Here is a 27690-nt window from a genome sequence, read left to right as displayed (position 1 = left end):
ACCCTTTGGCCATCTAGCTGAGCTCGGACCTTAGCCAGACTGCACTGAAATAAAGCAAATACAGTTAAATCCTGTTTAATACAAATGGTGTTATTTTACCATTAAATATCTAAATATGATTTTTTTTACCAGTTTTAGTGAAGCCTTTAGATATCATCTTTAAGATATTTTCTGTTGATAAATAAAAAAAATTCAGCAGCTGATCTTCAAAGCTACCGCTTTCTTTAACACAATTCTTTTTTTTTTATTATTAATATCTAAATAAAATATGTTTCGGTGGTAATAAAAAATGCATAAATGTCACATCGGGTGGCGCACAAAATAGTTTTATCTTTTTATCCCGCTGAATAAGCACTGAGCAGCTCACCTGAACCTGTCTAGGCTGACACCGCAATGTTTGCTAAATTGGACCATCAAACGCTAATCTTCCCACATTCCCCAGAAAAAAAAAAAACACAATTGTTGTTGTTTTTTTGTTTTTTTTTTATAGACATCAGCAAATTTCTAAGAAAAAAGAAAAACTCAATGATACGCCTGACAGAAATAAAAAAAGGGCTGCGTAAAATGCTGGCGCTATGTAAATAAAATATAATAATAATACGATTTAAAGTTAGTGTGAAATGATTTAAATTTCAGCAACATTGGGCTGAAAAATATATTTTTTTCCTTTGAGGAATCCACCACGAGAGCAGCCATCTTAACTTCCTAGTCTCTACGTAATTATTCCTCCCCATTACGTTATCTCTCCACTAGTCAGTTGCTGATTGTTGTTGTTTGGTCCAGGCAGCCTTTGTAAGAATCGATAAAGTTTTATGTTCTGAAACCCATGGAGCGCCGCGGCAGAATTAATTCTTGAAGGAGCAATAATATGGACAACCATTAATATTTGGAACGTAGCAATGGTAACCAACTGTCAAAAAAAAAAGTCCAGCTGAGCATTGTGGGAGTTGGACATGGCATGGTGGCGCTGGACATTTTGAGATTATCGTGTTAAAGACATAAATAATATATTTTAAAAATATCTTTTTCTCTCGTTTAATCAGTAAAGTGCAGGTGCTTTACGGCGGGACCGATCTCTTTGACTACGAAGTGAGGACCACCTTCAACAATGACATGATGTTAGCGCTTATTAGCAGCAGTTGTATAGCTGTGTTGGTCTACGTCCTTACTTCCTGGTCAGGTGCGTCTTCTCTTTCCTGTCTCCGCGCCGCACGTTCACGGCAGATTCCGTACAGACACCGTCGTTCAAAAGTTTGGGGTCACTCAGCTGTTTTCTTGGAAATCAAGGACATTTCTGGCTGTAACATAAATTACAAAAGGGTCTTCTAACCATCAGTTAGCCTTTTAAACTTGGATCAGCGAACACAACGTGCCATTGGGACACAGGAGTGATGGGAGTGATAAAGGGCCGTTGGAACACAGGAGTGATGGGAGTGATAAAGGGCCATTGGAACACAGGAGTGATGGGAGTGATAAAGGGCCGTTGGAACACAGGAGTGATGGGAGTGATAAAGGGCCATTGGAACACAGGAGTGATGGGAGTGATAAAGGGCCATTGGAACCCAGGAGTGATGGGAGTGATAAAGGGCCATTGGAACACAGGAGTGATGGGAGTGATAAAGGGCCACTGGAACACAGGAGTGATGGGAGTGATAAAGGGCTATTGGAACACAGGAGTGATGGGAGTGATAAAGAGCCTCTGTACGCCCATGAAGTTATTCTATTAAAAATCAGCCGGTTCCGGCTACAATATTTATTTACAACCGTAACCCGGTCTGCGCTGGATTTCTGATCCATTTCATGTTATTTTATTGGACAAAATCTGCTTTTCTTTTTTAGGTGACCCCAAACTTTTGAACTCTTGTGTACAGTAAATACTATAACTTTTCTACATTTGAGTAGATCCACTTTAAGGAGAAAAGTGACAGCTTTAATATACATAAATTAGGCTAAATAAATGAAGTTTCAAGTGTTGATCCTTAAAAAGGTTAATCCAGATTTTCATCCTTTTTCGCTTTAGATGTCTCGTTTTGGACTCTCGTATTCATACATAATGTTTTTTTTCCATGCAGCTTTCCTGTCCTTTTTCGGGATCGCCAGCATCGGCCTGAGCTGTCTCGTGGCTCTTTTCTTATACCACGTGGCCTTTGGTATTCAGTATCTTGGCATCCTCAATGGGGTGGCTGCCTTTGTTATTGTAGGAATTGGTAAGTAAACAGTATATTTTTTTCTCTGTATGACCTCAAGAGGTGGGTATGACATCATAGCTCTGTGTATAGCAATAAGGACGGCGGCGGTGGTTGTGGTGGGACAACTGGGAGTGCTGTCCTCATCAGGCCTAGGTCAAGGATATTTCTGGCTGAAACATAATTGCAAAAGTGTTTCTAACCATCAATTATCCTTTTAAACTTAAATTTGGATCTGCAAACACAATGTGCCATTGGAACCCAGGAGTGATGGGAGTGATAAAGGGCCATTGGAGCACAAGAGTGATGGGAGTGATAAAGGGCCATTGGAACACAGGAGTGATGGGAGTGATAAAGGGCCCTTGGAACACAGGAGTGATGGGAGTGATAAAGGGCTATTGGAGCACAGGAGTGATGGGAGTGATAAAGGGCCATTGGAACACAGGAGTGATGGGAGTGATAAAGGGCCTCTGGACACCTATGATTCCATTAAATTCCATCAGTTGTTTCCAGCTACAATAATCATTTACAGCATTAACCCCGTCTGCGCTGCATTTTTGATCCATTTCATGTAATTTTAATGGGAAAAATGGACAAAATGTGCTTTCCTTAAAAACAGCGAGAAAATTGCAAAGTGACCCCAAACTTGTGAATGTTAGTGTGTGTGAATGTATATATATAACATGTACTATATTTGACTTTGTAATGAGCACAGTAACATGTTAGATCAGTATCTTTATTTTTTTACTTTTTCCCTCTGAAATATTTCTGGGAAACGTTTCTCTGTTCTTGAGAAAATCAAATAAAAGCAGGGATGTATTTTCTGTGCTTTTATTGAACTCCTATGTGACTGTTTTCAATTTTCTCTTTATCTTGTACTGTAGCTTTATGAGTTACCTGTTCTAGTTTCTTTGTGGTGTGAACTTTCATGAACAAAATCCACTTAGACCTTGAATTTCGTTAGAGATCTTTTTTTTCTCTCGTTTAACAAGCAAATTCCAGAAAAGAAAAAAAAAGATATACAAGGAGAATGGTAGATAACTGGAACAGCCTCCCAGCAGAAGTGGTAGAGGGTAATACAGTGAGGGTATTAAACATGCGCGGGATAGACATATGGCTCCTGAATCTAAAACGAGACCAACGACTGATTAAGGTTTGAGTTGTTACAGCGGGAGAAACATTCCACTGATTGTATCGCGGAGAATTTGTTTTAGAATCGCCCGTATTCTATCTGTTATTAATTTGATACATTTTGTCTTTTTTGTAGGAGTCGATGATGTTTTTGTGTTTATAAACACGTATCGGCAGGCCGATCACATCAAAGACCCTCAACTCCGTATGATCCACACCGTTCAAACCGCGGGGAAAGCCACGTTCTTTACCTCTTTAACCACAGCTTCCGCTTACGCCGCCAACATCTTTTCTCAGGTTACTCTCCCTCTCTCCCTCTCTCCCTCTCTCTCTCTCCCTCTCTCCCTCTCTCCCTCTCTCCCTCTCTCTCTCTCTCTCTCTCTCATTGAATGGGGGAGGTTATTGTTGAACTAGATGGGGGTTTAGAGAGTTTTTATATATTCATTCTATATGAAGACGCATTAAATCTTCATTTCTCAGTTTTTTTCCTACTTGTTCTGCAGATTCCCGCAGTCCATGACTTCGGCCTGTTCATGTCTCTGATCGTCTCGTGCTGTTGGGTGGCTGTTTTGTTCATTATGCCAGCGGCTCTGGGAATTTGGGCTGCCTACATATCTCCATTGGAAAGCATGTGCCATGCCAAGTGAGTCGAACAGATTCTTTTAGACCTCTTTACATTATTGGCTAGCTTTTTGTGCCCTTAGGTAGCAAAAAATTCACCCATATCTGAAAACCGGGGGGGGGGGGATTTCAGCCACGTCTCTCCGTCCTTCATTCTTGTCTTCACTCATATATGTTGTTTTAATGTTAGGGGTATAATTGTGCGAGTTTCATGTGAGGACATGCAAGTTAAAATTGCGTTACCTGTAGCTCACACAGTTTAAGATCAGTGAATGTGCGAGTTGTTTTGCAAGAGTTGGCATATGAGGTCATCAGAGGTGGGCTAATTACCTTCCTAGTCGGTGAGAAATGGTAAACGTGGCACAATATCACATGATTAAAGAGCTATTTCTGGGAAGGGCATTCAACGTTCAACAGTAGGTTGAACAGCACCTTTCAAATTGAGTCTTTTCCGTACTACTAAATTTAGTAACCTTTCATTGTTCACAAAATTACTTTCATAATATATTTTTAAAATAGATGTACTGAAGGAATTAACCCTTCCCCCTCCCCAAAACAGAAACCTACCATGAACAAGTGTGAGCTGTGCTGCCGATGCTGAGTTTCTGCTGTAAATGTATATATTGTACGGGTAGAATTTCATTATGTGGCCCAATGCCAATTACACCATTACGTTGCAGAAATCTTCATGTTTTCTCAGTCGTCTTGAGTTTCTTCCTACTTAATGTCCTGTTCTACTGCCAAGCGAGTTATTAAAAAAAAACAACAACTCTGAAGCTCTTATAATGCCTTAGAGGATTCTACTTAAAATCTCAAAATGGAATGTAAATGGGTTTCCATCACGCTCGCTTGTTTTTGACTTCTTTCTGAAAAAAAAATGATGTAATTCACTGGAGAGGCTACCGCTAGCATCTTTTTTTTTCAGTTGTAGTGAAAAGTGTCTGAAGACGAACAGTCTGGACGTATATGAGGACCTTCCTCCAGACACGTCGCCCAGGCCCGTCCATGGTGACATTCATTACCTGGACGATGACATCCCTCTTTTGACCGTAGAAGATGACCCTGGTAGGTTAATCATACGACGTCGATACAGGAGGCCTTGTGAATATTGTTGCCGGTGGTGACTATGATACCCTCGGTGTAATTAATGAAATGGCTAGAAGGATGCATACAGATGTGGTGGTGGGTGGCTGGCCAGTGGAGGGGCACCAACCAAAGTGGGCTACACTTTTCGGACGTCTACCAGATATGGAAAGTTCTTCAGACAGGTGTGATGACCCAAACATGATGAGGAGGCATTTTTAGTTGACTTGGCTGCTCTCTTTCTGAGAAGTATGACTGGCGTGTGACGGGCTTTAAATGACTGGTAATCTTCGTCGGCTGTATTATGAAATGTACAAGATGATTCTTTCAAAGTTCTGGTGGACTAACGTTATGTCTATGTTCGCCTTTTGAGGGTCGCTTGACCTGGGTGACGTGCCTCTGGTTTCCGTGCTGCCAGACACAGTGGACCAAAAGACGGAGGCAGACAGAAGAGATCCGGTGATTAGGTGGCTACAAGCCATTCTGCACCATTGTGTCCTGTGGACAACTACCAAAGGTCGGCATATCACTGTAGGTAAGAAATACTATCCAGAGAAACAAGTCCTGGGATTTAATGCAGAAGCTCCCACTCCTCGAGAGCCACTTCGGTTACCATACATAATACCTGTAGGATGTTGCCACCATCGTCCCTGGTAGAACCTTTGCTTTCAGGCAGGGAAACAGTTTCTTCACATGTTGTTCAACTCATACAGTTGCCACTTTTTTAGACTCGTAAGAGCTTACATGGAATAAGTCATGCTGGATCAAACTAGCAGCAGCCGACATTTGCCTCCCAGTATTTTTTTGTCCCGTTCTTGTGTTTCAGGTTTTTTCGTGGCGGTCCTTGTTCTCTCCATAGCCTTCGCAGCTCATCTTCGTCCTGCCAGTCGAGCCCCTGTTTTGTTCCGGCCAGATACCAACATACAGCTCCTTCTGGACCTCAAATACAACCTAAGTGCGGAGGGAATATCTTGTGTGACATGCTCAGGTATGGCTTCATTTTTTATTTTTTTTAAAACACTGTTTGTTGGGCATTCAGAGTAAGCATTGGGCTTTTGTACAACGTTATCATAGACTTTAGGAGAGGGCTTCATATTTGCTTCCTTTTCTGGTCTTTTCTTACTGAATTTCCTAAATAGCTGAACCCAGAAGGACACATCACTGGTCAAATACCGCAACGTTGACACAAGTGATATTTCTACACAACATTTCTACATTTTGTAACAGTGCGTGAACGCTCAGAAAAATACGGATGCCGAACCTGAAATGTATCTGGTTTTATGTATAAATAAATGAATAAATACATATAAATAGACATAATTCAACAGGGAAGTATAGAAAAAAAGGGATTAAGAGCATTATCTCCATTCCAGAAATCTACAAAAGGTCATATCATGAAGGCTGTCAGATCTACAAGGTCATTACTTCTCTTCCAGATGGTTCTATAGAGAATATCAATTTAGAATGATATTCATTTACACCGCATAATGCGTGGCTCATTGAGATGTCCTGCACACGTCAATCATCTACACATTATATGATGTAAATATATGGAATGATTGGATCATTTTTGTCTTTGTTCACGTGGCCTTCAAGAGAATCTTCGTACAAAACTGGTCCTCTGAGAGCGTAGAGTAGAATGAGGAGTTTACTAGCAGTCGGAATAGAATGCAAATTATTGCAGCGATGGGAAGGAAAAAGCCTTTGTCTAACGCCGATTCAATTAAAGAGACCGTCTATTCAAAATGAGGGCGTGCCATCGTATAAAAACTCTTTCCAAGTGATCTATACGTTCCGTTCACCAATCCTACAGATGGAAATAGACTGTTATGAAGAGCGACTCCACCAATGGTGTTCAGCGGCTGCTTTTTCCGCAGCCCCCTATGGGCACCACAAGCCCGTTCACGGACTCCGGTATTTTTTTAGGGACCCCTTTAATGGTTACCCTGCCTGATGTGTAGGACATGACTTCCCTTTTTGAGCTCAGATTGTGTTCCGAGTTCTTTTCGACGTGATACATTGACAAGCGTTTGGGGAGATGACCTTCTTCTTAAATCAGACGCGCTCTCCGGCCCGACGGAAGTAAAAGGTTAGCTCTTGAACGCTTGTCAATATTACATTTAGTCGGACCGCTCAAGCACACAAGAGAATGACAGAGATGCTGTCTTCCTGCAACGAGAGGAGCGCTAAGATTTCATTCAGGTTGAAAATAGAATGAAAGAGATGCCGTAGAAAAAGATTCGATGCACAGGCATCCTTTTAGGTGACAGAGAATGAAGGTATTTAAAGGGGGGTTAAAAGCCGGGTAAAGTCTTTAAAAAAACATAAAACAGCCTCTTTTTTTTGAGCGGTCACCACGCCAAAATCTTCATCGTTTCCATATATTTGGACAGTCACCCAGCCGACAAGAAAACAACCACATTTCATGACGCTGGAATATCTGACTTTCTAAGGAGTTTTCTACTGGACAGAAACAATGTAATAGCTGGCTAGCGGTCACAGAATCTCGACACGTCAAATCATTCCAAAACGATTCATTCCGATTTTGTTGTAATTGCAACGTTTGAGACGAGAAACATTGTATCGCTTTAAACTCACTTTATTTCTTTTGTAAATTCCACTTTGTTAAAACGCAGTTTCCTGTTTCGGAAAATCAATGTTCAGGATCAATGCGTCTCTGGGGGGGGGGGGTGTTATTACAGGTGGGGGGGGCTGTGTTTTAAAATATTGTTTTAAAATATTGATGAGCGGCGATCTCCCTCCCCAAAGAATGATAACGCTGACACGGCACGCGACGTAAAGCTAATAAAAATGGGCACCCCTCACTGTATTAGCCTCTACCACTTCTGCTGGGAGGCTGTTCCATTCAGTCTGTCTTTTGGTCCCAAATCCCCTTGTCCCTCTTTGCCACCCAATATCAGCGTAAAATGTGAAAGGTAAGACATGGCCCTGAAGCGCGTTGTATCGTCTCTCTTGTCATCGATCTGGTTGCAGCGTCTCTGATGTTTCTGGCCGGGTGTTTCATGTTTGCTCTTAATCCGCGTTCGATGTTGGAATTTTTGCTGACGCTCCGTTTAAAGACTCCCTCTGTAACAGATGGCCCGGTGTCCTCGCGGTTCATTCATCACCGCTTTTATCTTAATTCATTCAATTAGAATTGTTTATCACGTGATTCTATTTGCATAACGTCAGACACATTTGTAACGTAATCTAAATCTCAGGGCAGATTCTCGGGGCGATACATTCTGGAGCCGTCTCCTTCCTATTCTCCCTGCTGGGGTATTTTGGACTCCCAGTTGGTGCTTTTGCTCCCAGTATGTTATGGTTGATCTCCCTGCTTGAATGCAGGTGACTCGATTCAGTGTACCTTTAAATAATGACAAGTCAAGGTTTCCATGACGACCGGTATTAGAGCCATTTGGGTAACACAATGTTCACAATGGGCTTTTAAAGGGTTAATACTTTCAGAGAAAGTTCGCAGGTATGATTATTTATTTAGTATCCCCGGGGGCCACAGCTGGCCCTGCACTCTCTCTGTCTGTCTCGCTCTCTCTCTCTCTCTCTGCTTCCTGAAACGCAAGGAGGAGAATGCAAAGTGAACGGAGACGGGCATTGGGGAGAAACTCTCCCGTCGTCTGCGACGTCGCAATAGCGGCGTCCTGTAATTATTGGATTCTATATAGTGCGGGTGCATCCTATACAGTGTCTTTAGATTCTATACAGTGTCCTGACATTCTATATAGTGAGGGGGCATATTATATAGTGTCTTGGCATTCTATATTGTGAGGGTGCATCCTATACAGTGTCGGGGCATTCTATACAGTGTTTGGGTATTCTATATAGTGTCGGGGCATTCTATACTGCAGAGTGCCAAAGCATTCTGTACAGTATATAAGATGAGAGTTGGTACCGTGTTAGCCGTAGAATTACAGGAGACAAGTGGAGTTTGAATGATACCTTTATTGGCTAACTGAGTAAGTATAGATAGCAAGCTTTCAACAACCTGACCCCGTTAGAGTTGTGAATACCTCCTGACACCTCCTTTTATGACTCCAATCCACCTCTGATTTTAACACTGTTGACCGATCAAAGAACCTTGTCTTGGACATTTTGATGTTATCTGCTTCCCAATTGTAACCATGCTATTTGACTGATACTTAAAGAGAGGTTTTTCACATTATTGTGTAGATATTCTATACAGTGTCGGGGCCTTCTCCATAGTTCCCTGTATAGTTCTGTATAGTTCCGTGTTGTCCAATTGATTATATCTCTAATTCCTGACTGTTTGGGGCAGGCCTGTTCCAGGAGAAGCCCCGCAGCCTTCAAAACAACATCCGCACCTCTTCCGAGAAGAAGAAGAGAGGCTCCCTGTCCCAGTGGAACTCGAGAGGCTCCAGCGAGGCCGGACACCAGGGTCGGTATTAGAATTGTTATGTGCGCTGTTTAGGTGACAGGGTCCTTTAATCTTTTTCAGAACCACAGCATTAATCAGATGTATTTTTAGGAAGAAAATCCACACTGGAAAATAAATCACCCGGTCTTAGTGCTTGGATTCTGTATTATGGCGGCCAGGTCATTAAACATTGGGGTTAAGTTGTAATTCAGAGAGCGCTGTGGACTCTCCCGCTCTCCCCCGCTCTCCCGCTCTCCCCTGCTCTCCCGCTCTCCCAGCCCCCCGCCTCGTCTCCGCTCTTGTTAGGATCAGACGGTGGGTTATTTGCATAGAGCTTCTGCCCAACGTGTAATTGTGGTTTTAGCTCTAATTGCATAATGATACGGGGCCGGATTCCATCCGCCAGCTGCTCACCAGCGGAACGCGAAACAAAACACAAAGCAAACCCGAGAAAAGCTCGAGTGAATGAAAAATCCACCGAATATTCCACCGAACCGCACAAAAGAGCAACGGTGCACAGAATGCACCACGGAACTCACTGATAGATATATACATAGATATATATATATACACTACTGTTTCTGACGATCAATTAACCTTTTAAAATGGATTAACGAACACAACGTGCCATTGGAACACAGGAGTGATGGGAGTGATAAAGGGCCATTGGGACACAGGAGTGATGGGAGTGATAAAGGGCCGTTGGAGCACAGGAGTGATGGGAGTGATAAAGGGCCATTGGAACACAGGAGTGATGGGAGTGATAAAGGGCCATTGGAACACAGGAGTGATGGGAGTGATAAAGAGCCATTGGAACACAGGAGTGATGGGAGTGATAAAGGGCCATTGGAACACAGGAGTGATGGGAGTGATAAAGGGGCATTGGAACACAGGAGTGATGGGAGTGATAAAGAGCTATTGGAACACAGGAGTGATGGGAGTGATAAAGGGCCATTGGAACACAGGAGTGATGGGAGTGATAAAGGGCCATTGGAACACAGGAGTGATGGGAGTGATAAAGGGCCATTGGAATGCAGGAGTGATGGGAGTGATAAAGGGCCATTGGGACACAGGAGTGATGGGAGTGATAAAGGGCCTCTGTACACCATGTAGAGATTCCATTAAAAATCAGCCGTTTCCAGCTACAATAGTCATTTCCAACATTAACCCCGTCTGTGCTGGATTTCTGATCCATTTCATGTTATTTTATTGGACAAAATCTGCTTTTCTTTCAAAAACAAGAACATTTATACGCACAAGTATTTTTGGGAGGGGATTTCATACGCATCTTCCGATCTTCCGCTATATCAGCTTTAAGTGTCTTTATACTCTTTTATTTCCTAGATCTGCAAAGAACTGTGTATATCACAAAGTGTAAATGGGCAGGACGCCTAACGGTCTACAGATTGTCCTTTAATGCCACCGCTCCGTCACCCTGGCAGCCGGCCCTCCCCGGAGAGGATGAAGTTACCTCGTTTCAGGTGAGGAGGGCAGACGAAAGCAATAATCTCTGCCGGTGTTCATCGATGAATGGCTTGTTCTGTGTATCGAAAGAGCCTCTGAATCGGGCAACGCAGCTCATATATATATATATTATTTATTGTTTTATATACTGCCATCAAATTCCATGCCGCTGTACATATATTATAATAATATATATATGAATATTTGTCAGGTTTTTGAGCAAAAAAACAACCTGTCAAAATTAACCGCGGCATCTGAAGTGACGCCATCGCACCCGCAACTAAAGTAAATATATAATATTTTAATATATAATATAAATATAATATATAATAATTTAATAATTCAGCTTTATTAAGCGTTATGCGTATTGTGCACTCGTGGAACCTTTATGCATCACCTCCTGGTGCTTTAGATAATTACTGCAAACCGACATCTTTTTAGTAAAAAAAATCATATTAATAAAAAAAACCCCGGACATCCGCGGCCCCCGCCGTTCTCTGCACTGCTCGCTCCTCGGTTACAGAAGAGTTTCCAATAATTTCCGTCTTCTACTTCTATTTACATTCAGCCGTTCAGAGTCTGCGATACGGGGCGGAATACTTTAGATTTTAGCTTTTTAGGACGGGCGATTGTGACAGCGCAGAGTAGATAAAGATGGTTTTTCGGCAGACGTTGAAGTCGCCGAGCCCTTATAGGCAGCTCACGTATCTCTCCGTATCGTGTGAGCGGCGGTCTCGCTGCGGATCGAGCAGATGGGGACGCGTGGAAACGCTGGGAGGCGGCAGCAGATTCCTAGGTTTTAGAGTTCTATAATAAGTCAGGTATTGGCAGCCAAGTCAGCTGCGGGCATATTCACTAACATTCAAATACTCGCTAACGAGTGCACGTGGAAAAACCAAAAGGACAACTAAGTCTACGTATCTGCTTCTTCTCCTTTATCTCCAAATACACACCTGCCCGGCTCCTCTCCTCTGCCGGTATCCTTGGTCGGCTAATCCATCTTTCCTTCCATTAAAAAAAATCCCTTAAAACCCACTTTGGTTAATTTTGCCCCAAAAATATTCAGGGACTCCACAAGGTGGCCCTTGGTTGTAAGGTTTTTAATCTAAAAATATAATCTCTTTTTTTTTTCCCTTCTCTTTTGCCTTTTTCCTTCTTGTTTGGACACGGGCTTCTCAGGAAATATAAAAGTGAGAGTGTTACATTGTAAATATGTGTTTTCGTTAATCCATTGTTTAGGTGTATAAGGTTCCTTACGGTAACTTCACCAGGAAGCTGACAGCTTGTGTGTCCACCATAGGGCTGCCCACTGAGACGTGTCCAAGGAAGTGGATGATCACGTCGTCAACCTGCGACACTCGAAGAGGCTGGAAACTTGACTTTAGCTTCTATGTTGCGGATAAAGAGCAGACCTACTCAAGGTAATGCTACCTAACTGAACTGGAGTCTATCTTCTTTAATAACAGAATATATATTGGACTGATAGCGCCTAGGGTTCCCATTTAGTTGGTTTGGAGAACGTTCAACTAGGGTTTAATGACATTGTCCCCCCCGCAAAAGGAATCTCATTGGGGGTCTCAGCCAGCAAATGCAACTCAAACTCCACTGTGGGAACTTGATAAATGTATTATTATTATTCATGGCGGTAACCATACTACAGACCATGGATGTGGCCACTTTGGGTTATTCCAACACTGCGACTATGTTAATATAGAGATGAGGATAAGAGCCTTCAGCTATGTTGGAGTTAATTAAAAACTATTTACAACTAGAAGCCTTGATAAAACATCATCAAACACATGATTTTCAATAGTTCTTAGCCTCTAATGGCAACATTCCTATCATGGAGGAACAAAGATGGCGGTAGAGGTGGGAGAATCGTTCCAAGCCAACTCACCTCCAGAGCCACGGGTCTCCTCTGGCGTTCATTCTAGAGACAAATTCAATGTTATTGATGTCTAACAAGACAGCATAGTGGTTTTGACTAAAAATCAGTAATAATAAAAGAATATTTCACTACATTCTTTTCCTTTAAATTACTTTTTTTCATTGAGCTGAACTGGTTGATGATTCCATTCCATTCAGACAGACAATACGAGACGTTTCTTCAAAATGCCACCGTTATTAATTTACATATCATTAGCGTCCTATCTCGGGGACGTCCACGTTGATCATATACGATGAGGTTTCCAAGAGGAAGACAGAAAAGGTTGCTCGGTGCTTCCTGTAGAACGTATCTTTCGGGTTGCCAAGCAACAGCACAGATGCTATTGTTAAAGTTTAAACTACATATCGTAGAATTCTAACAATTCATTTAATTATGTATAATGATACAAAATGACAAATACGTTCCAACGGAATTCAAGCTCATCCAATAGAGCCCACTAAATGTTTAATTGTGCAGAAAAAATATTGGTGAAATGGTTCAAAAACATAATATTTTCAGTAAAATTTTACATCTCGATCTAAAAAGGATCTTTAAATATATATGAGATGCGCTGTTTTATGTTACATTACTGGTTTCTCCATTATTGGTCAATAAATCCTAAAAATAGCATTAAAGTAAATTTTAGTTTCCCGGAAACCGAAAGAATTAGAAGGCACTTGCGTTCGCCTGTCTCTATACGTTCCCAATCCTTTTAGTGTAGATGGCGGCAGCGGAACGCGTATGTTTTACAGGGCTTTGTCTTATTATTATAAGCAGAGGGAGTCTTCCTAGTGGAATCTTTAATGCGGGAATGATAAAACATTTATAGCCCCTTTACGGCTTTTTAAATTAAAAAAAAAAGCTAAAATGGTAAGTCTGCCTCCATTTATGTTTTGACAGCACAGCCTGAATATCTTAACATTTCGAACTAAATTAACATTAAAAAGGGTTTGAAAGGGGAAAAAAATGCTTATAAATGCGAGCCCTTCTTCTGGAATAGCAAATAGTTTTTGGCAAAAAAATAAAAATGAATTTAAATTAAAAGAGGTAGACGATACAGAGGATACACCTGGGTGAGATGGTTACCTTTGGCCGATTTGTATTGATACGGGCTGCTGAACACACGGGTAACCTATTTACTTGGTGATGCAACGTCTGTCACCGTGGCAACCTGTTTTCGTAATCTGGGTCTTTATCAATAATCCTTTTCATCACTAGAATCAAAAAAAAAGTAAAGTGCAGACAGATCAATTCTTGGCTAGTCTACAATGCGAAGATTTTGGCTAACGCTGGATAAATAGGAATCAGCCCCCGGCTTTGTTCCTGGATGAGGGTTGTATGTTGGCAGGGAATGGCTAGCAAGGGGTTAAGGAAGGAACCGTCCTTTAGGCTGCTCTGATATGCATAATGGGGGGTATTAGAAGCATTTATTGCATGCAATTCCACATGAAGCCACGGGGCGCCATGCATAAAAATAAAATGAAGCCTAGGGTCGGAGGAGCTGCTCTGGTTGGCATGTAGTGTCCAGGGCCTCCGAGATTTGGGCTGGTAAATTCAAGTTTCCAGTTATTATGGTACAATTTATTAATAATTAATAATAAAAATAATATTAAAAGTTCATTTTTTATGAATTATGTCTTCCCACATTTGTGGTGGAAATAAGATTTTTTTTTTTGCTACTTTGTGCCAGCACTGATTGGTGTTAATGGTGCTTGGCAAGATGATTGACAGCAGATCAGCTAATAGGAGACAGGGCTTCCCCCAGGGCGCGCCCCACCTGAGCCGCCGACACACGAATGAACCGAACAATGTGTCAGAAATTCTGAACTATGTTGCTGTTATAGTTAGCGGTAGTTCTAGTTGCTAATTTCGTTCTTTGCCCCCTCCAGGAAGCTGTATTTTGCTTTATTGCATAAAAATCTCTCGCACGGGAGAGTTTGTGCATCGCTGCCCGGCTGCCTCCCGGGTTCTGGACCTGATGGGCCAAATAAAGGGGTTTTCTATGTCCCCATTGAAAAAGGTAACTGAAAAATAACTTCTGATGAAATATTTAAAGAATGTGTTTATCACGTCGCTCTCTTTTCCCTTCTCTTCTCACTTCTTTCTCAACCCAACCCAACCCTTACATCGACTACCATTAGGGAGAGTGGGGGTGCGGGTTCTCTATAGTATTTTTACCCAGAAGAGTGTTATATTTAAATAAATGTATCAGTCCGGAAGTGTGTATCAATAATGTATCAATCTAGCAATGTTTCATGTATCAATAATGTATCAATAATGTATCAATCGAGCAGTGTGTTGTGTATCAATAATGTATCAATCCGGAAGTGTGTTGTGTATCAACAATGTATCACTGGAGCTTTGTGTTGTGTATCAGTAGGGTATTGATCCAGCATTTATCCATTGTGATTTTGTCTTTCTTCCCAACCCACTAACGCTTGTGTTTCGGGGTTCCCAGGGACTCCGAAGAAGCCGTCCCCAACATTAGGCTTTAACCCTTGTTTAAACACGGCCTGTGGGAAGCCAGCCGTCCGTCCTCTCGTGGACACCGGCGCCATGGTGTTTGTTGTTTTCGGAATACAAGGAATAAACCGGACAAGGGGTCCGGACAATCACGTCCTCGGGGAGCTGGTAGGTGGCACTTTTACCTACAAGTGACCGGTGCAGTTGAATGTTAGACGGCAGTCGTATGTTGCCTTTGAGTTGGCTGACGCGTTTCTGCTACACTGTATCTTGTCTCTTTCTGAAAGGGCAGGGTCATCTACGACGACAAATTCGATCTCTTTAAAGAGATTGGCAACCTGTGCCGGCTGTGTAAAGTGATCGGGAATAACAGAGAGCTGGTGAAAGCCGGCGGCGCCCAGTGCCTCCCATCAGGTAAGCATGCGTGGGAACCAAGCATACTGGGAGCCCGTTGGTTTTGCTGGGTATGGCGGTACGTCAGTGGGGTGCATGGGCAGTGTGTATGCCACCTGATGAGATATAGTTGGTTCTACCCCATTATAGGTGCTGTTCCACTGAATTAAATACCATTGCAACCAAATGCAACATTAGAAACCTCCCCGAATGCACAAACCATTACTAAAAATAATTCTTTAATCGTGTAAGATTTTGGCTTATTACATTTTTTTTATAGATTTCTTTATTTAATGTGATTTTTATGATTACTTTGTTACCATGTGTCCTCCCTTTTGGCCAATAGCAAAGCTCATACTCGCAAGCACGAGGCAGAACTTCTGTTCTTACGCAGGGTTTCGCTGGAGACAGAATGGTGCGATGTCACACGCCGTATTTTCATGAAATGTTTTATTTGTCTGTTTCCGCTAACGATCTGTTTCCGCAGGTTATAGTATATCCTCCTTTCTTCAGATGTTACATCCCGAGTGTACGAACATCCCGGAGCCCAATCTGCTCCCGGGTCAGCTGTCCCACGGCGCCGTCGGAGTGAAGGAGGGGAAGGTCCAGTGGATCTCCATGGCTTTTGAATCGGTAACAGCTTTTTTTTATTTTTTATTTAATTTATTTAGATTTTTTAATTTTCCTTCGATATTTCTACCACTACAGATCAGCCGTAACTTTACCCAAATATTACATTTTATTGGTCATTTATGGATTCCATTAAGCAATATGCACAATATTTATCATAAATCCATCAAGTCTCCACCATGGAAGCCGCCATCTTTGTTTCCTGCAGCTGCATGAGTATTCCTCCCCATTACGTTATCTTCTTTCATTATTAAGTTGCTGATTGTTTTTGATTGGTTCAGGCAGTCTTTGTATGGGAGGGGAAGAGAATGGACCGTGAATTGATTAAATAATGCTAATTGTGACGCATTTTGCCCCATATTTTAGATTCTCTGAGATCAAATCATCAATGCTTTAAGTAGTTTAAATAAAAAAATTGGTTAAATATGCTAAAAGCTGCTAAAAGCTGCGATTGTTTCGCTTTAAGTTTTAAAACCATGCTTTGCATTCACAGTTTTTGGGGTTTCGCCTTTCTTACGTATATTTTAATACCTCGTACATTATGTTCACATCAGGATGGTTTTATCTTTTGTGTCGCCTTTATTGTAACAGAGTGGATCAGCAGGTGTAGGAAGCGGAGCGTTTGTAGCGCGTTCGGTTTGCTGTAGCTTTGTTGGGATTACTAAAAATATAGATTTTTGAAAGCCTCAAAACTAGAACAAATAAATGGATTTTTCTCAAGAGGATCTTTGTCAGTCGGTATCGGTATAGCCGTGGCGGAAACGCATGCCAAAATAATCTTATCTTATCTGGGCTAATCTGATTTACTTTCCGAGTCTTAGAAGGAAGAGGAAAAATTAAATACTTTCAGAGCACGGTCTCCTGGAAACTATTTTAACCCCCAAAAAGGCTTATTCAGCGAGCAAAGATTCTAATGCTACTTCTTACTCTCAAAAACATGAAATCACTTACATGGGGCCTCCTTCCCCAGGATTCAAGGAACTCTTTTTTTGGTTTATCCACTAAGAACTCGACTCTTAACCAGACTGACTAGACTCACATGCTAATGCCCAGAAAACAAGTATTTTTAAAGATTTTACAATTTGCAGGTGAGGGCATGTGAGGGCGCATGAATTTAATGTGAACTTGCATGACCTCGTCTGTAACACGCAAAATCATCACTCCCCTACATTAGAATATATATCAAAAATATAATAATAAAAAATGCAAAACAGGAGTCCCCAGGACCCCATATTTACCGGGGGGGGGGGAATGATGACATAACTTCTTCCTCCACCCCATGTACGGGTAATATTAGGGTGGTGTAGATTTTTTTGTGGGTGGCTTTAGTTCCATGTGAGTTTGCCAGTGTTGCTTACTCGCTTTTTTTTTTGCAACTCGCATGCACTCGCCAATTACCGAATAGATCCCTTTTAGCTTAAAGATCTCGTATTCCAAACTTGTTAACATTTCTGAATCCTATACTTCAGTTAGAATATGCATTTGTAAACAGTCCGCCGAGCACTAGACTGTAAATTGTAACGGCTTCCCGCATAATGAATTATGTATCTTCCTACGCAGACGACCTACAAGGGCAAATCTTCCTTCCAGACATACAAAGACTACTTAAAATGGGAGTCATTTCTACAACAGCAGCTGCTGCTTCTCCCTGCGGATTCCGCTTTGAAGCGTGGATTTCAGACCTGCGAGCACTGGAAGCAAATATTCATGGAAATCATAGGTAAGAGGAGCTCGGACACGATTTGCTTCACCGTCGCTGCTGTGCGTATCGCCTGCAGCAACATGGCGGCCTGGGGCAAATCAAGATGGCTGGGAAGGAGTTGATGGAGTTTGATTAAGGTGTGAATGGGAAAGGGGTAAGAGTGACAAGAAGGTAACATGTGCTTGTTGTGTCCCTGTAGATACATGTGTGGTGTCTGATACGTCCGTGTTGGATCTCATCCCCGTTGATCATCTGGGGGAATCCATCATGGCGGCTTCTGCATGGATCCTTTATTTATTCATTGTCTTTCAGGGGTGCAGAGCGCTTTGTACGGACTTATTCTGTCTCTGGTTATCTGCGTGGCCGCTGTCGCCATCTTCACCACTCATATTCTTCTCCTGCTACCCGTCCTGCTTACTATACTAGGTAAAAAACGTTTTAAGTGCAAAAATAATGTTTACTCCACAGTGATTTATCCCCCCCCCGTGGATCTCATGTACATGAGAATAATATGAACTAAGGTGCAATAATTTAAATTACTAATTAATGTAGTATTTGCCACAAAGGCCACAAGAAGGCTTCACTTAAGCTTTGTAATATTTTTACTAATATCTAGATTGTAAGCTCTTTGAGCAAGACCCTTCAATCCTTCTGTTTTCTTGAAATCCAAATTGATATTTGGCGCAATCAGAATGAATTATGGATTGTATTTGTGTTTTGCTGCCAGGGGTGGTCTGCTTGGTGGTCACCATTATGTACTGGCTGGGATGGGAAATGGGCGCCGTGGAAGCAATATCCCTGTCTATCCTGGTGGGATCATCGGTGGATTACTGCGTTCACTTGGTGGAAGGATATCTCCTGGCGGGGGAAAGTCTCCCTCCGCACCTCAAAGACGTGAGCAGAAAAATATCAACTTTACAATTGTTTTCTTTGCTGTTTGAAGAGAGAGGAGATGTATTAGATATTTAACCCCTTAATGACAAAGCCAGTACAGGCTCAAAATGCATTGCTTTCAATGGGTTTAGGGACCGCCCATTGTCCTTAAGGGGTTAAATACAGAAAGGGATTTAACCAAGGTTTTTTTCAATGGGGGGAGAAATATAAGAACAAGAGGCTATAATCTAAAACTAGAGGCTCAGAGGCTTAGATGGAAGGATGTTTTACGAGAGCAGTAGATAAGTGGAACAGCCTCCCAGAAGAAGTGGTAGAGGGTAATACAGTGAGGGGATTAAACATGCATGGGATAGACATACGGCTCCTGAATCTAAAACGAAACCAACGACTGATTAAGGTTTGAGTCTTTACAGCGGGAGAAACGGGCAGACTAGACGGGGGGCCGGATGGGGCCGATCTGCCGGCAGGTTCTGTGTTTGAATAACAAATAAAACTTTTTTTTTGCCGCTCCAGGATCCGGTCGCCTGCCGGCAGTGGAGGGCATCAGAGGCCGTCCGCCACGTCGGAGTCGCCATCGTGTCCAGCGCCATAACCACCATCATCGCCACCATCCCGCTCTTCTTCTGCATAATCGCCCCTTTCGCCAAGTTTGGGAAGATCGTGGCTCTGAACACCTGCATCTCCATACTCTACACCCTGACGGTGAGCACGGCACTGCTTAGCGTCATGGCGCCCGGCGCCTTCGTCAGGAGCAGGACTTCTTTCCTCAAAGCAGCGCTGGCCGTGGTCTGCTGCGCCGCCGGAGGCTTTGGTGTTTACATCACGCTGCTCAGGAGCGGTTTGAGCGTCGCTTTCCTTAGCGGCTCCCCCCCGTAGAGCAAAAACACCTTTTTTTTCTATACAGTTTTTGGTAAACATTCGATTTTTTTGCGAAGGGCAGATATTGGACAGAATCACCGCGCCGCGCGTTCCTCTCAACGCAGATGCACTTTATTCGTTTTTCACTGATGCATATGACAGCAAAAGGGTGCAAGAAAGTGGTGTTCCAACGCATCACGGGGCGCGCCCAATCGGAACGCTTTATCCTTTTCTATCGTCGCATCGCACTTGGTCGCAGCACAGCTGAAGTTGCCTTAAACAGCATCCGAGGTCAAAAAAAAAACCAGTTTGAGTGAGAGCACAGATTTTACCTTAAACACTTCTGGCTGCACAGAAATCTCCCTAAAACTGTCTCTTTTTAGAATTTTTTTTTTTGGTAAAAGTTTTCTTGGGAATAATTTTTATCTTATTTGGTGCATAAAGTGGTTGCTTGGAAGTTTTTTCCAGAATCGTGATATTTGCCAGCAGATCAGACCCACTCAGCTCATTCTTGATGTAAAGACCTCCTGGTCTCGTTTAACATTCAGGAGCCGTATGTCTATCCCATGCATGTTTAATACCCTCACTGTATTACCCTCTACCACCTCTGCTGGGAGGCTGGTCCACTCATCAACCACCCTCTCTAGGGGTAGTTGACTGGGCGTATAATTGTCATGAAAAGTTTGCCAGAAAGGAGGGTATAACATTTTATGCAAGGATTGGGGAGCAGGCAGAAAAGGCGTTTAAAATCTTAAACTGCTGGATTAATGATTCAGCAAACCCTTCTCATACTAACGGTAAGATTTACACCAACGTTCCATTAAGAGATTAGGAAAGCGACCTTCACCTCCCTGCCAACGCTCACTTCATGCCTTCATCACTGCAGAGCCGGTCGCAGGAGTATCCTCCGCTGAGTCGAGAAGGGATACACCGCCATTCGAAAGGTTTGGGGTCACTGAGCCGTTTTCATGGAAGACAAGGACATTTCTGTCTGTAACATCATTACAAAAGGGTTTCTAACCATCAATTAGCCTTTTAAAATTAAACTTGGATCAGCGAACACAACGTGCCATTGGAGCACAGGAGTGATGGGAGTGATAAAGGGCCATTGGAACACAGGAGTGATGGTAGTGATAAAGGGCCATTGGAACACAGGAGTGACGGGAGTGATAAAGGGCCATTGGAACACAGGAGTGATGGGAGTGATAAAGGGCCATTGGAACCCAGGAGCGATGGGAGTGATAAAGGGCCATTGGAACACAGGAGTGATGGGAGTGATAAAGGGCCATTGGAACACAGGAGTGATGGGAGTGAAGTATTAGCCTCTACCACTTCTGCTGAGGGGCTGTTCCACTTTTTGAGCAGCCTCTCAGTAAAGTATTATAGGATTATATTGATTTCTGTAAGGAAAGGGCGTTGGGTCCATAGCGCGTGTGCAAACAGTCAGCAAATCGAAAGCCGCGGGGTAAACGTGTCATTTATATAACGGGACGAATGAACTGCAATTAGTTATTCGTCGGAATGTGCAGGGTTTGAGATCGGAGCGCGCCGCCTGCTCTCTGCCTTCCAGCGGCCGGAAGTGATGGTCCGAGCGGTAAATAATATATATCGGCCGTGCGTATTGAGTGTTTTAGTCCTCTGAGTTCCCGGCATCCGTAGGGTTAAACCGCGCCAATAAATTAAAGGGAGAGAACGTCTATTCAGTGTAATAATTGTCAGCCATCAAAAAGATTATCAAGGATTCTTGCAAATGAGTTTATTATTGGTATAAATTACCATAAATTAAACGTCACCTTGATGAGATTTTAATTTCCTTTTCCAGAAAAAAAATGATTTGCCTGCAAAAAAATATACATAATTTTTCCTGAATCGAGCTCTTTGAGAGTCAGATATCTAATTATCTCTAATTCCCCCGATTACTGGAGCCGGTGACATCTATTACTATTAAAAATGTGAATAAATCGGCCCGTTGTCATCCAATCCAAAGATCGGAATCGAGTCCATTGGGCCAACGGCGAAGCACAGGGTGGCTCTCTGCGGATAAACTATAACTCCATCATCCTTCGAGTCCCAGGCTGCTGGTGGATTTGGGGAATTGGAGTTCATTAACAGCGTTGTGGGAATTATGGGGGATAATGGGAATTGTAGTTTACCAATGGCTACTACTGGGAATAGGAGTTATAATCTGACAGACGGACAAATGGATTGTAGTTCATCATTTATTGATTGATTATAAGGTGAACGAGGATCATGGGAATTATTGTCCTTTATAAACTGCAGGGGGGGAGCTGGTAGGGATTTTGGGGGGGAATACAAACTATTTTTATCGACCTTTGTGCAGGAAACGCTAAGTGACGCAAGGCAAATATAGGAGACGAATCAATCATTTATTTTTATCACGCTTCATGTAGTTAAAAACCCTTCTCTCCCTGGTGTTGGATTCTAGCAATTCTCTCTGCGTGTTCAATTGAAATAACTCATAGATAATGTGTGATTCCTTACGGTAACCGCCAAACAATGTGTAGTCTCCTCTTAGATTCAGGAGCTGTAGGTCTATCCCACGCATGTTCAATACCCTCACTGTATTACCCTCTACCACTTCTGCTGGGCGGCTGTTCCACTTATCTACTACTCTTTCAGTAAAGTAAAACTTCCTTATATTCCATCTAACCCCCCCCCCCCAGTTTTAGATGATGGCTTTTTGCTCTAACGTTCCTCCTCCTTTGATCTTCATTCTCTAATTCCGCGTTCACTCATTTCCTACTTCGGAAGAAGCTGCTGGCATTTATCATAAAAATCTGCTCTTTGTTTTTTTTTAAAAAAAAAAAACTAAATTAACATGAAAAAAGAGGCAAAAGCCTAAGAGACTTAATAACAACGTTTACTAAACAATTGTTTACTTCGATAAACAGTCATCAACGTGAAAAAAAAACGTTCGTCGGGTCTTTTCATATCAGCACAAAAGATTGTAGAATGAACGTTAAAGGCGAATTCTTTCTGCCCATTAATCAGCAGAGCGTGAAAACGCGGCAACTTTCATACATTTTATATAAAAACATTTTAATCCTGCCATCCAGAACTATTTATAAAAAAAATATGAACAGCTAAGAGCATGGGGTCAGGTGCATGCTGGGAAATGTTACGGCTATTAAAAAATAGGTGCAAAAAATTAAATTTATTTTTTTTGCTCAAATAAAAAAATATTAATCTGTTAAACTTTGATTATTTTTTTTTAAAAAAAAACAGACAATTTGCTAATTGAATTTCTGCTTTTTTATTTTTTATTTTTGCCAAATGGGAAAAAAACGTACATGTATCAAAAAAATATGATTTTTTTTAATGTATTGACAAACAAAAAAATTACATGTATTAAAAATATGATTTTTTAAATCTATTGACAAACAAAAAAAATTAAACGTATAAAAAATATGATTTTTTTTAAATCTATTGACAAACCCAAAAAATTAAATGTATAAAAAATATGATTTTTTTAAAATCTATTGACAAACAAAAAAAATGACGTATAAAAAATATGATTTTTTTTTTAACACATTGACGAACATAAAAAAATTACGTGTATAAAGCATATCAAAAATTTTTTTACTTATTGACAAACAGGGGGGAAAAAAGTTCATGGTGTAAAAAATGTTTAAAAAATGCAAAAAGGTGAAAAAGTGTTGCTAGAAATAAGTTTAATTTTTTTTTTGTTTTAAATGATTTTTATGTTCTACTGATTAATGGGTTTTTGTCTGGGTGACGGGTTCTCTTTAACAGACATGTAGCACAATACGATCCCGACGCGCCCCGTTTCACAGCTCATTCATGTACTTTTTGTAAACTGTATTTGCTATGTTTCTGGTTTATAGTTGTAAATAAATGATTTTCACAATTGGAATTGTTCCAGTTCTCTGTTTTTTCGCCCCATTTTTTTATTGTATCGGGCGCCGTAAGACGCGCTGTGTTTGTGGAACGATGGATGTAATTTTCGGGACGGTACTTTGCTACCAGCAGGGATCTCAAGGAAAAGTAAAAGCCGAACGAAACTAGTTTTGTGTTATGAACAAAATGTATTTTCGGGTAAATAATAGTAAATTGCTGATTTCACCGCGTTCTGCTGTCATCCAGAATATTCATAGCGGGAGCAGCGAGTCTTTATTCTGAAAAGCAGAAAGGAACTTGGTTGGTAACAATTGCAGAATATTTGAAAAAGATTATTTTCTGGGGAGTCTGACTCAAGATGCATCTTTTTGTAAAAAAAAACCCTGAAAAATGAAATATTTCAATAATTATGTCTGGGATGTCTGGCCGATGCATATCAGCCGTTTGTATGACTCTCGCTCTGTTATCTGATCCCCAATCTACTAAACCCCCCGACTCCTTATCATACTGCCTGTGGGGAACAATAGAACGGCTCAGTCTTAATCACCCCTCAAGACTCTCTGACTAATGAAAGTCTATAGAGGAACGGACTTCATTAGCATCGCCATAAAGCATCAGCTCAGTGTGGTGTTTGAGAAAACACTGGGGCTTATATTACTGTATACAGCGCTGGGGGTATATTAATGTATACAGCGATCGGGGTTGTTACTGTATACAGCGCTGGGGGGGTATTATTACTGTATCAAACCTTAATCAGTCGTTGGTCTCGTCTTAGATTCAGGAGCTGTATGTCTATCCCATGCATGTTTAATCCCCTCACTGTATTACCTCTACCACCTCTGCTGGGAGGCTGTTCCACTTATCTACCACCCGCTCTGTAATCACATTATTTGTAAATCACATTTCAATTAAAGGATCAGTAACCAAATGACATGCATTTTATTATTTTTTGCAGCTGAAATGATCTTCTCGTAGTAAATAAGTCATGTTTTATACAGAAGGAGATCACTTCTTCATCTTTTTTCATGGCCAGAGGACAAACCTTTGCATTTGTCGGACAGGGAGGAAGTTTTGATCAGCCGCTCCCCGCTGGTATTAATCTTCCCCGTATGAAAGGCAGCTTTGGAGAGAATAAACCCAGAAGCTTCACAGCTTCTCATCGAAGCACTTAAATGATTCTGCCGGGGATTGAAATATCGCCGGGGATCTAACGTTCCAAAGGCTTTGGCCCCAAAATAAATGCCGTCGAATCGTTTGGTCTCCGGCTCAAAACGTGCTGGCGCTTTTAGTAAGAACTTTTTGTTCTATTGAATGTAAATAAATGCAATATTGGTAATGGTTACCAGTATCACGCCTTTTATAGATAATAGAAGGGAGTTTAATTAATGTATTTATTTATTTATTTATTTTTATTATTATTATTATTTTTATTTATTTTTTTTATATTTTTATTATGAACTGAATAAAAGAAAATCATACATTATGAAAAAGAGAGCACCGGCATAAAAACAATTTAGAACCATCGTGAATAGATATGCCCCTTTCCATCTTGCATTGGTGTATTATTTGCAAGGGAGTTTACTAAGAGGGTGGTAGATAAATGGAACAGGTTCCCAGCAGAGGTGGTAGAGGGTAATACAGTGAGGGTATTAAACATGCATGGGATAGACATACGGCTCCTGAATCTAAAACGAGACCAACGACTGATTAAGGTTTCAGTCTTTACAGCAGGAGAAACGGGCGACTAGACGGGGGCCGGATGGGGGCCGATCTGCTCCTAATGTGCCCCTGGACCAGGGATTATATTCCTTCCACATCCCGCAGAACCAGCGAATCTGTAAGAAAACCTATTATGGGTAGAAATCCTTGAGAATTGTTACATTATTATTTATTTTTTTTATCAATGTAGCAAAGTCAGACATTGTATCAAATTCCCAGCTGGGATTTAACCCTGCGCTGCCCTCCCACCTAGTCCCTTAAAGCAGCGACAGATTAGCGGGGGAGGGGGGGTGGCGAGATTTTCCACAAATAGCCAGAAAAAAAATATACCCAGATAGTAGGATTTTGGCTACAGGAACCCCCGCTGTCCTGGCAAACAACATCACAAGCGCAGCACGGCTATAAAAATTAAAGACGGTTACCGACTTACTGTATATTTTTATCCGAGAAATAAAACGCTTGCAATTTAACGTTCAAGGGAGAATCACACCAAGAAATAGGAATTCGATACAATAAATAATGGATCCTTTTATATGTTTATAAGGAACAAAATAATATTAACGCTGGAAGGTCGGGGGAGGATTCCTCTTTCATCTATCAGGTTTAGGAAGAATAATAATCTAAATGTATTATTTTGGGATGACATTCTTGGTTATGTACAAAAAAAGTAGTTTTGATGCAAAGTTTAGATTACGATGTTATCACCGTAGCAACCAATAACATTTTACTCTGGACTTTTCCATTGATTGATATATCGCTGTTAGATTTAGAGTCTTTTTCCCAACTTTCCTAAACAGGGTCACCATCAGAAATCTTAGGACCCAGTACAGCCTGGCCCTCCAAGACCCTCCCGTCAGCCCATATCTTTTCTATTGTGCCGCCTTTTTCTCCGCCCATGTTCCACCCATCACTTCGCCTTATGATCCTCCCCATAAGCACACCTTATGAGACCTGAGAAGTGCTAGCCTGGGTGACGTATTTATTCAGGGGCTCCGAGTAACTAACACACAAACCCACTCTAACACCCACTCACGCTAACACTCTACACTTACATTATTTCCCTGCTACTCCTCTTCCAGGCACCACTAACGCTAGACTCTCCTCTAAGACTAAATTGCCATACACTGGCACACACACATGCTAACATCAAACACTAACACACACAGGCAATCATGCTAACACCATACACTAACACACACACACTCTACCTCCATACAGTAACAGACGCTCACTACTAAAGCCATATCTTCACAAACACTAACAACTTACTATAACACACACTTGCCAACACCATACATTCATGCACAGACATGCTAACGCACACACCAATACACACACACACTTTAACACTATATGCTGACATACACACTCAAGCTAATCAAATACGGTAACACTAACACCACAAGACTGATTAAGACTTTACAGCAGGAGAAACGGGCAGACTAGACGGGGGCCGGATGGGGCCGATCTGCCGGCAGAGTCCATGTTTCTGTTTGGTGATAACCGACAATGAAGCTTTACCTAAATACGTCTTAAATAATCCACGTCTCTCTCTGTGGGTTTCTCTTTCAGTCTCCTGTCGGGGCAGAAATCCACATCACACACTGGATGCTTTTTTTCAGAGAAAAACGGTGGCTACAAAATAAAGATTTTTTTCTTCTTTTTTTTTTTTGGAAAATAATATCTTTATATATTTTCTTTAGAAAGCAGAATGGAACAGACGTCCAGCCCGCCTGAATGGATTCAAAGTGATTATTATGTTAAGAATATTTTATTATTTTTGACAAAGGGGCTCTCTTCTGGAAACAACTTTTATGGATCTTAAGTGACGGATTCTTTGTAGATAAAAGAGAAAATGGCAGTTAAATATCGGCCTTATTCCGCCGTCCCCAGAAGCGGCCGACCCCCCCCCCCCCCCGCTGATACGGTAATATTTTAAGTAAGCGTTAATTGGCGTCTTGAAGCCGATATTTCACGCTGCCCTCTGTGAATTGAAGCCCAAATGTCCCCTCCCTACCTGGAGAAGAAACTTATATTTTTGTAAGTCGGGCAGAACTTTAAGGAAGAATGCAGCAAATACGTAGAAAGTCTCAGTTTCTATTATTCTTCTAAAGTATACATTTTTTGATCAATGAAGGAATTCGCTCAATAAAATATGCAGAGCTCCTCAGCGTCTTTTCTCCAAAGGCTTTATCCTTCTGACCATCTCTGTTGGAATGAAAGTTTGATAGAAGAGAAAAATGATGTCTTTATCTCTCTTTTTTTTTCACTAATGCAGGAGGCAACAATCAGTTTAAATCTTTAAATTACTTTACTGAGAGAGTGGTAGATAAGTGGAACAGCCTCC

At 41.6% G+C, this 27690-nt stretch overlaps 1 protein-coding gene across 1 annotated transcript in view; it reads left to right on the top strand.

Moving 5' to 3' along the window:
* Nucleotides 1-20049, top strand: part of DISP3 (dispatched RND transporter family member 3) — a 32669-nt gene extending 12620 nt beyond the window's left edge. Inside the window, exons 4-21 of the mRNA XM_053451815.1 lie at nucleotides 1044-1180; nucleotides 2073-2207; nucleotides 3454-3614; nucleotides 3821-3960; nucleotides 4864-5003; nucleotides 5395-5556; nucleotides 5848-6009; nucleotides 9316-9435; nucleotides 10759-10895; nucleotides 12118-12299; nucleotides 14695-14825; nucleotides 15264-15436; nucleotides 15556-15682; nucleotides 16149-16294; nucleotides 17852-18011; nucleotides 18306-18419; nucleotides 18721-18887; nucleotides 19401-20049. Of these exons, the coding sequence (XP_053307790.1) occupies nucleotides 1044-1180; nucleotides 2073-2207; nucleotides 3454-3614; nucleotides 3821-3960; nucleotides 4864-5003; nucleotides 5395-5556; nucleotides 5848-6009; nucleotides 9316-9435; nucleotides 10759-10895; nucleotides 12118-12299; nucleotides 14695-14825; nucleotides 15264-15436; nucleotides 15556-15682; nucleotides 16149-16294; nucleotides 17852-18011; nucleotides 18306-18419; nucleotides 18721-18887; nucleotides 19401-19763 (2857 nt within the window). The 3' untranslated portion in view covers nucleotides 19764-20049. The remainder of the gene's footprint in view (nucleotides 1-1043; nucleotides 1181-2072; nucleotides 2208-3453; nucleotides 3615-3820; nucleotides 3961-4863; nucleotides 5004-5394; nucleotides 5557-5847; nucleotides 6010-9315; nucleotides 9436-10758; nucleotides 10896-12117; nucleotides 12300-14694; nucleotides 14826-15263; nucleotides 15437-15555; nucleotides 15683-16148; nucleotides 16295-17851; nucleotides 18012-18305; nucleotides 18420-18720; nucleotides 18888-19400) is intronic.
* The last annotated feature ends 7641 nt before the right edge of the window (nucleotides 20050-27690 follow it).

The sequence above is a fragment of the Spea bombifrons genome, chromosome 12 (assembly GCF_027358695.1).
Source record: "Spea bombifrons isolate aSpeBom1 chromosome 12, aSpeBom1.2.pri, whole genome shotgun sequence".
NCBI classification, from domain to species: Eukaryota; Metazoa; Chordata; class Amphibia; order Anura; family Pelobatidae; genus Spea; species Spea bombifrons.
Note: the sequence above shows the minus strand (reverse complement) of the source record. Positions and strands in the feature narration are given on the sequence as shown.